The 9,840-nt window shown below is 44.2% G+C and overlaps 1 protein-coding gene across 2 annotated transcripts in view; it reads right to left on the bottom strand.

The window, feature by feature from the left end:
- Positions 1 to 4,826: 4,826 nt before the first annotated feature.
- PDZRN3 (PDZ domain containing ring finger 3) overlaps positions 4,827 to 9,840 on the bottom strand; it is a 131,189-nt gene continuing 126,175 nt past the window's right edge. For both annotated transcript variants that reach the window (XM_030283032.4, XM_030283033.4), the window contains 3 exons: positions 9,352 to 9,453; positions 8,173 to 8,289; positions 4,827 to 7,249 (listed from right to left, as the gene is read on the bottom strand). In XM_030283032.4, the coding sequence (XP_030138892.4) occupies positions 5,708 to 7,249; positions 8,173 to 8,289; positions 9,352 to 9,453 (1,761 nt within the window). In that variant the 3' untranslated portion in view covers positions 4,827 to 5,707. The remainder of the gene's footprint in view (positions 7,250 to 8,172; positions 8,290 to 9,351; positions 9,454 to 9,840) is intronic.

The following is a 9,840-nucleotide window of genomic DNA, read 5'->3' as shown; positions in this document are numbered from 1 at the left end:
CTGATTGGAAAGGACAGCCCAAGTGTTGTGTCCTGGCCAGAGGAGCAGTCCCCGAGCCAGCCACACAAGCTGTGGTGCCGCTTTGCACTTGTGAAATTTGGGATTTGTCAGCAGTTTGAGCCCAACCCCTGTTGCTGGGCAAGTGCCATTCTTTAGGCTTTGCTTTATTATAGAATCTCCTGCCTGCCTTCCAGAGCAAGCCATTTAATCTTTTCATGCTGTGGAAATGAAGACATTTTCAGTCCTTTGGGGATATTATGGGCTTCTCATATTGTGAGCGAGATGGACTAAGTCCTTTTTTGGTCCTGAAGAACTAAACACAAAATCAAAACACATAAGCGGAGCCAGACTTGGCGCTTGTTCTGTGTGTCACATTTGTAATTTCCTGCACATGTAATTGATCCCCAGTCATAGCTGGGCCCACACCCAGCTCCGGGAGACTGTGGGGATTATTCTTTCTGATCCTGTTCTGGCTTAGCTGGCTCTGTTTTCCCAGGAGGGGGAGAGAGATGCAAGTTGGGTGCAAGAAGTGTGACCTAAAGCCAACATGATCTGCTGGCAGCAAGGAGTGAGCTGTTTGGGCTTGCTTTAACTCGATGGTTCTTAGAGGTGATTGAAGAAGATTTTGGAAAAAATGTAGTTATCTTTTTAAACTTTGATTTTTCATAGAATGGAGAAATAATATCAGCCCAGATGTTGATTTGGGCACCGGCTCCGCTGATTTGGCTCCACTGATTTTTTTTTCTTTATGCTATTGGCATTATACTTTTGTAAATTAAAACCCTAATTGGAGCATTGTTGCCAAGTCATTATTAATTGATTTGATTAAATCTCCTGTAAGCAGCATTCTGTGTCAGAGGATGACAGTTGTTCATAGGAAACTGGTAGAACTTTGTTCTCATTTTGATCAGTAAAAAGCATTGCAGTTATGCACTTAGATCCACAACGCTGATGTACTAATTTAGGTAAAAGAAATCACGTAAACTTTTAATTCCCAGCATTAAAAACTGGCAGATTGACTCCAGTAGAATAGACACGTGGCTTTTAAATTAATTTTGGGTTTTGTTCTCTGCTGAGTTCTCAGAGTAGGCAACTGCATTTGTTATGCTGTAGGAACGAGGATGTTTCTTGTGTTTTTGGGTATTTTAGGATTCCAGCAAGAAGCTTCAGACCCAAGAACACTGGGCAGTGCTTGCTGAGTGTGAACCCACTTCAAGGTCAGTCCTGCAGCAGCTGCACAATTCATTTTGCAGCAGGAGCTCGGGCACGGATCCCTGGAGCTCCTGGAGGAGGGCACAGTTTGGGGTGGCAGTGCTTTAGCAGGGCTGCAGGATGGGTTTTTTTCAAGCAGTGACCATTAGAAGGTCTGTGGGAGGTGTGGTGAGCAGCAGGAAATGCAGTTGTGCTGTGATGGGCTGTCCCTTCAGATACTTCTGGCACAGTGCAGGGTAATTAACTGTGTAAGTTAATAGAGTGTTTCAAATCCTCTGGGACTGCTTGGAGTGGTTCAGCTCACATAAGTGAGCTTTGTGGCAGGCTGTGCATTAAAGCCCTCATGCTTCAGCGTGAAATCAGCCCAGCTCCCCTTTCTTTGTGACCCCTTCTGTTCTATAATGTTAAATACATACCACTGCCTCCACCACCCTCAGCTTCTCCAGTGGCTGGGAGCTCACAGAGCTGTTCTGATGAAACCCCAAGCAGGATCTTTGCTATTTTGTCACATCAAACAATTTACATCCAGTAAAGCCAAGGGCCTTGGGATGGAGGTACAGCATCTGCTGTGTCAGTCTCTGTCTCACTTTTGGTTTTTGAGTTTTCTAATTAGTTTATGTTCCAATAAATTCTTAATACAAAAATTGCTTTAAAACAATTGAAAATAAAACAAAGAGAGGAATTTAAATTGCTTATGGCTTGCTTTGTATGGCTTCCAGGCATTTGAACAATTTTGCTAACAAGTATCCGGTAACCTATTTCCAAAGGCCACTAGCAGATAATTATATTTGGTTAATTTACATACTTTCAGTTTATAATCCTAATTAGTTCTCCAACCAGTAGTCCCTAGGCAATATGTAGTCTTACCTCATTTTATTTGCCATCCCTACTGTGCAAGTTCTCTTAATTTACAAAAAAATGCTGTTAGGTTTGGTTCAGGGCTTTCCCATTTCAGTGCACATCTAAACCGGGCGATTCCATGCCGCTTTAAACCCTATTTGCAAATAAGTATTTTACATTTTTATAGATTTTTACATCTGGGAGACGCCTGCAGTTCAGGGAAGCTGACCCCGGTTTGACACAGAGCCGGTTTGCAGTGCAGAGAACCTGACAAATTCTGCACCAACCTGTACCCAGGGTGTCCCCTTGTCACCTCTGGAGGGATGGGGACAGCCTGGGCAGCAGCAGGAATGTGCAAGGCTGTGGGAGAACCCCCAGGAGCTGCACACACACATCCTGGTTAAACCCCTCAGCTTGGCAATTCCTTGTTCCCTCTTTGTGCATTTAGGATCTCTCCCTGCAGATTTATTATTCTGGGATAGTTTTGCACTCAGGCTTGAGATGATGCTCAGTAAAGTGGTGGAGGAGGAAGCTGGATATGAAGTTTTGTACTTCCAGGTTTAAACAGACTTCAAAAACCACTTGGAATGGGCATTCCCAGTGGAAGGAGCACATCTCCCACTGCTGATCCCTGCAGGACTCTGGAGCTGAAGTTGTGTCCAGCCAGGACCAACCCACCACGTTATCCCACAGGAGGGTGGCTGTGGTGGAGGGTGTTGGGTTTTGGGTACAGCCTGTGGCAACCCAGGGGACAAAACCTCTGCTGCTGCCTGGAGATTTCCTGTGTGAGAGGTCCTTTAGATAACAGAACAATTTCCAGAGTTATCTCTTAAGCACTGGGGTATGTACTACAATGTCATTTTTAGAAAAACTGTTGGATGAAATATTTCCTCTTGGGTATCCAAAGCTGCTTTTAGCTGGATTCATTGCTCTGTAATGTCAGGTTTGGATTAATGTTATGGTAATTGCCAATGTTTCCTTGCAAGCAATAAAAAGAGCCCAAATCTCCCTTTTCAACACCTCATTAAGTACTTTGATAGGGCAATGAGAAGTGGGATGACAACTGAAAAAGGAAAAGGAAAATCTGCAGTTTGCAAAGCTTTTCAGGTTTCCAGGATAATGGATGGATTCTGTGAACTGATGCTAATTAATAAATTCTAGTGCTAAAGGAGAGAGGTGATTTTTAACTGTCCAAAATAACAAGTGTTCAGCAGGGAAAAAACTCAAAGGTGTGAGAGTAATCCTTGGACAATAATTTTATTTCAGCATCTTAATGAATGTAAATTTTATACTGTGGCTGCTTTGCTGTAATTCCTACATATCACACTGAATTCCCAAACATATTCCTGCTGCTACCCAATGCACAAAATGCTCAGCACGGATGTCACTGGTGCCCAAAGGAACCACTGCATGCCAGGTTATTCCAAAGGAGTCTGTTCTTATGAGGAGCAGCTTGATAATAATTATTCCTAATTAAAACATTTCAAATCTTACTCTAATATTTCCAGGCAGACTAAAGGTGGCTTAGCTGTCTTTCCATGCCTGGTTTAGGGATGGTTATTCCACACTAATCACAGCTCTGTACATCTGAGTGTGTGGGCTTGAGGAGGGGCAGTATTTTGCTGTGGCTCTCACACCTGCAGCTGGGATGAACAGAAAATGAACTCAGGCTGGAGCAGATTTGAGACAGAGCTGGAAAATGTCTTACACTGACAGCAGTGTGTGAAAATCTGGTGGTTTTCCCACTGTACCACCACTGATGGTAACAGCTGGTGCGTGTCAGGTGAAACCCCAGCTCCATCAAAGTCAACAGAGAAACCTTCCACAGACTGCAGTAGGACCAGCTCTTTATCCTCAAGGAAAATACAGTTTGAAGATAAATTTGCAGAGGCTTATTGACAAGAGTGCCTGATTACACAGGCTGAAGGGGCATTTCCAGGTATATAGAAGTTCACTGTGGAGTGTGGCAGACACGTTGCATGGAATTAAGTGCTAGTCCACAGAGGAAGCAGGAAAAAACCTGGACAAAGCTGTTGTTTGCTTCTCCATGACAGACAAAATAGGCACTAGAAGCTGTTAATCTCTCCCCTTCCAGTTTTGCACTTCTATCACTAAGATTGCAATTTTTGCTCATTTGAGTTATGACAGAAAAGTCCAGAAGGAAAACATGGAAGGTTTGAGAGCAAGTTCTCAAGGAAAAAGGGAGAGGGGATGGAGAATCTGGGAACTACTCATAATGAGTCTATATCACTTAATCCAGCAGAATATTCCAGTTTATATATAAAGTCTTAATCAGAAATGAAAAACACAGAAAGGAATGTCATACCTTGTTGACATCTCAGTTATTTTTTTTCACCATCTCCTTTAATATGTATATTTATTTGCTTTAGTTTTTATATACTTTAATTTATATATTTTCTGGTTTTAATGCAAACCCTCACTGAAGGCTGTAGGTGGGGTTTATACACCACTAAAAGACCACAAACCAAAGCAAAACAGGAGAGCAGAAGTTCTATTTCTTTCTTACAAGTCACCTTAAATAGCTTGTGAGCTGAAGATAAGCATTGCTTGATTTTACTCTTGATATTCCTTGTGCTTCTCCCTTGTCTCTTCCCTCAAGAAAACCTCAATCCAAGTTCCCCCCAAAGTAGGATGCCAATTATTCCCTCATGTTTGGCTCCAGTGGCTGTCCAGGCATTTCTGCAACACAGGAGCTCCATAAAATTATATTCTAGGTGGTGAAACCAGAAGGGAATAAAAAGAATTTAAAGTAGTTTGAAATATAAAACAATAATTTATTTTACTTCATTTTACTTGTTAACGTTTGTAGCTAATGATGATTTCATGAAACTGCTTTTATAATTCAATACATTCAAATCTATAAAGCAAACAGTTACTACCATGGGCTTTTCAAATTCCACAAACTGTCTTATATAAACAAATTAGCTGTACATGCACGTTTCTTCAATAGGTTGCAACATTTGCAAACATGCTTTAAAATCCTTTAAAGCTGCATAATAGTGTACTTTGCCTCAGGCTTTTCAGATGAAACCTCTATACTTCTTTCAGAAACCTTAAAGAGAAAAATGTTTAAATGTTGAGCATAACTCTAAAAACTGCTGTTTGATAAATGTTAAATATTACAAGAGAATGATTCTGAGTTTAAACCTTGAGCTAAGTATTGATAAACAGCACTCTGTGTAGAAGTGAACAACAGCAAAATAATATCACAAAAAATGGTTTCACAAACAAAAATACATATGTGCAGTTGCTCTTGTGGGTTTCTTGCATTTTTTTTGTTTTAGGTAAAGAAAAGCACGGGTACCTTTTAATATGAATATAGTTTAAGCAAATTACCTGTGTAAGTATGGTTAATACATTTCTGATATTTAAACACTTCATGTAAAAGGTAACAAGTAAAAAAGTACAATCAGTACTCCAAAAAGCACTGCTAATATTGCCTTTGAAGGAGATGGGCAAGCTTTCTCTCCACTGCAGAATGGAGATCCTGGCACCCACGGTTGTAGAGTTCAGTATTTGAACTATAAACTCGGTGACTGTATCTTATATACAAAAATCTTGCCACATTGAACGAGGCATGGATTCCTACCCCACTGGTAGTGTTTTATGTACATAATTTAGCACTGGGGATTGATTATACAGTAGTCACTGACAGGAAGGAATTGTACACCCGCGTGCCGTCCGGTGACTTTGTTCCGTGGGTTAGCAGTTCTTGGATTGTCATCCAATTGTCAAATATTTTTTTATTTCTCTTCTTCATCATTTTTTTGTGGCTCAGTTCAATGATGTTCATCTCCTTCTTCTCCTCTGCACCTTGCTGTTCCTTTAAGCACTCTAACCTGCTCTGCATCATGAACTCCCGCCGCCTCCTCTGCTCCTTGGCTTTCACCAAGTGCTGCTTCCTCTCCTCCTTGCTCCAGTACCGGCCCATCTTCATCTCACTGATGGCATCGTCATCCGTGGTCATCCCGCTGCGCTCCTCCTTGATCTTGATGGCCCGTTCCCTCAGCAGCCTGTCCCTCACCGGGCGCTTGGTGATGTAGCGCGTCCCGTCGCTCCTGACCTTGACCTTCCACTCCATCCTGGGCTCGCTCTGGCCCGAGGCCAAGTCCTTGCACATACTCACCAGGCTCATCTGGCTCTGTGCGTACTCCACGGCGGATTTCTGCTGGATCAGCTGCATGTAGCTCTGGTAGTGCTGGGCATGGGCAGGGATGTGAGCGTGTTTGTAGGGGGAGTGGTGGTAGGGGGACACCAGAGGCTTCTGACCATGAGTGGGGCTTTTGCTGCCGTCGCTGCCTTTCCTCTCCTTGCTCTCCAGCTGCTTGCCAGGCTCAGGCTCTTTAGCAGAGGCGTGGCACTTACCAGGGTTGGATTCATGGCTCTCTGAGCCGGCACACAAACTCTTTTGGGAGGCATTATAGGCCGCTGCCCCCTCGTTCCCTTGACAGCTGATGCCTTCTGCCGTTCTGCGCAGGGAATTGTCGGGGGAGATCTCCAGCGTCAGCGGCGTGCTCCGGCAGCTCTCGCCCGTGTTGTAGGCGCTCGAGCTGTCCTTGTCCGACTTCTCGGGCAGCTCGGTGATGTCCGACAGCTCGTGCCTGCGGACATCAATGCTGGTGTTGTAGTTTCGGAAGCCGCTGTTGTGCAGCATCCAGGGCTCCCGGTACTGCTCCTTCAGCTGCTGCATTTTGTGCGCTCTCACGATGTTCAGGCACTCCAGCTCGATGTTGCGCAGCTCCTCGTTGAGCATCTCCAGCTCTCTGTCGACGCTCTCTTGGTCGCTTTTGCTCATCTCCAGGCTGCTGTTGTGGTAGTACAGACTGTAGGGGTTGGCAGACTTCACCTGGCACTTCAGCTCCAGCAGCTCCCGGAACCGCTCGCACTCATCCACGGGGATGCCGAGGAAGTCGACGTCGGTGCAGTCAGCTGAGATGAAGGACTCGTTGCTGAACTGCATGTCCCCACTTCCCAGGGTGTCGTGGCTGTAGGTCAGCTTCTTCTGGCTCCCCAAGGTGTTGGAGGAGGTGGTGTGATCGTCCCCGTTGTTCTCCTGCTCGGAGCTCTCGTCGTTGCGAGTGCTGTCGTCCGTGCGCCCCACGCCACTGTCCTTCTCGTGCTGGTTGGACAAAATCGTGGCTGTGTCTGTGGTGCCTCCATCCTCCTCGTGCTTCTTCTAACAACAGAAACAGCAGGACACAAAGAAAAATTACTGCAAGCACATGAAACATTTCAAGGTGTTTATTTTTAAATAGTTCTCCCAATCTGTCACTTTTTACACTTTCTGCGTTTTATATGGAAAGAGTATTATTAAGAACTCAGAGAAAAGGTGACCAAGCCCTCAGTCTGCTGTGGATGTCCTTTGCAGAAGAACCTGAGGTCTGAGTTTCACCTATGCAGCAGCAGTGGTAGAAGTCACATTTTCAAAATATTTCTACTCCCACTTGGGTGCACAAAAATATCCAGTTGTCCTTCAATGGCTAAGTGAGAGCATGACTCCTCACAACACGGGGATGGCACAGAGGATGCAGAGTTCTAGAAAACTTTAGGGAAAAAAAAAATCTAGGCAAAAAGTGAGAAACTGCTTTAATCATAGCAGAATGATGGAGAATATAAGCCTGTATCTGTGACCCTAAGTGGCATTTGTAATGTAAAAACCTTTCCTTTGCCTTTTCCCCCTTGTATGGATCTTACTTCAGTCATTTGCCTGAGTTGTCCATTTGGGTTTCCAGGGTTTGGGAGGCTGTTTCCAGGCTGTGCATGCACATCAAGTAGGAGATTCTGTAAATCAGCTCTCTGCTGCTCTACCCACCACACACCCAGTACTCCTCTCAGTGACCACAGTGATAAGAGATTTCCAAGAACTGTGATCATGTTGCTGTAAGGGGCAAAGCACAAAAGGTACTATTTTAAAACATCTTGGTCCCTGAGTTGAAGCTGTGGATAGCCATGTAATATCTTGATTTTACAGAAATTCCTTTTTCTTTTTTGCCTTGATCTCAGTGTCACTTGAGACACCAAGTGTATTCAGCCAAGCTCAATATTGAATATTGAGTGCAGTGGGAAGTTTGACAGCTCTGCACACCAGAAGGGCAGTACCTGCTGAAGCATGCTGGCAGTAAATTGCATTGCCTGGTGGTGCTGTTCCTCTAACATGTCCATGTGCAAGTCATCCAGAAAATCATTTCTGTCATCATCCATCCATCCCTCATCCAGCTGTGTGAAAAGGGAGGGAAAAAACAAACCAATCATTGTCAAAAGAATGAAGACTGACATAAATTACTGCTTTTCTTTGTAGACAGTGGTTGGGAAATCTCAGGAGATTCCTTGCTGTGACAGTGCTGCTGTGTCTTGGGAAGGAGCCTGTCCTTGTGCTAAGTGTGGGTATTGACTGGGCTACCTCCTCCCACAGCTGCCTCCATCTCCAAGAGCAGGGTTTTATCTTCAACAGCCCTCTATGTATGAAAAAATTCAGTCTTTTGATCCATAGAAATACATGTAAGAGTTGGGGCAGTTTTGGCTTGTGCACAATTTGATTAAGATATATAAAAACACTCCAGAGCCCAAAGCTCTTGTGAGGCAGCATCAAACACCAGAAGGAAAATCTGGCTGGGGTCTGTAGGATGTTTTTACTCCCATTCTCAATTATCCCCACGGGAAAGATGAGAAATATCCAGGCTAAGAGGACAGTGATGATCCTGACCCTGTGTTTCCAGGTGCACTGCACGGGCTGCTCTCCCAGCACCAGGAGCAGAGACAGATCAAACAATGGTGCTCCTGGCTGTTTGTTCAACACCTTTATTGTGCTAATCCCTGCTCTACAAAGGGATCTGCTTCAACCTTTTATTACAGCTCAGGGGACTTCTTGACAGTATTCAAGTACTTTAAGAGACTGTGTATGAAGGGCTAAATAATAGGTGTTTTAATGAATGAATAATCAATAGCTACAGGAATTAGAGTTCAGCATGTTCTTCAAGACTGTGGCTCAAAACCATTCATAATACCTTGCACTGGTGTTTGTAATAGCACTGCAGTACATATAAATCACCAGATGTCTTAGAAATTGAATTTTAATATAAAATATATACGTAAGTACCCTGACTGCTGAATTCCATTATTTTATGCCATATATATGTATGTGCAATCAAAGTGTAAAATATGGTTTTAGGCAGATGTGGTAGATTTAGACAGGTTAAACAGTTTGAAAGAACTGCTTTCTACAAAACGGCAACTGCTTTAATTAAGACTCACATTAGGATTTTTTTATTGCTACCATACCTGAATTTCTGGCCTTGCCACAAGCAAGGAGATATTCTTGCTCTCCTCACTGGAGAGGAGTGCCACAGCTTCCTCTCGGTTCTGCACCTCGATGCCATTGATCTTGAAAGAAAAAACAGCACCATGAAGGGTTTTGATAGGGACCCCTGGATGCTGCTGTGCATGGAAATGCTTGGATGGCTCCACACACACATCCCCAGCCTTGGGCAGAGCAGTGCTGGGCCGGTGGGGTGGTCTGGATGTGTGATGCTGCTCCACCCCCTGCACGGCAGGTGCAGAGCCTTGTTAGGAGGGCACGAGATGGAGTTCTGGGGTTTAGGAGACTGGAATTCTGGGGTTTAGGAGACTGGAGTTCTGGGGTTTAGGAGACTGGAGTTCTGGGGTTTAGGAGACTGGAATTCTGGGGTTTAGGAGACTGGAATTCTGGAGTTTAGGAGACTGGAATTCTGGGGTTTAGGACATTGGAATTCTGGGGTTTAGGAGACTGGA

The sequence above is a fragment of the Taeniopygia guttata genome, chromosome 12 (assembly GCF_048771995.1).
Source record: "Taeniopygia guttata chromosome 12, bTaeGut7.mat, whole genome shotgun sequence".
Lineage (NCBI taxonomy): Eukaryota > Metazoa > Chordata > Aves > Passeriformes > Estrildidae > Taeniopygia > Taeniopygia guttata.
This window is presented reverse-complemented; position numbering and strand designations above follow the sequence as displayed.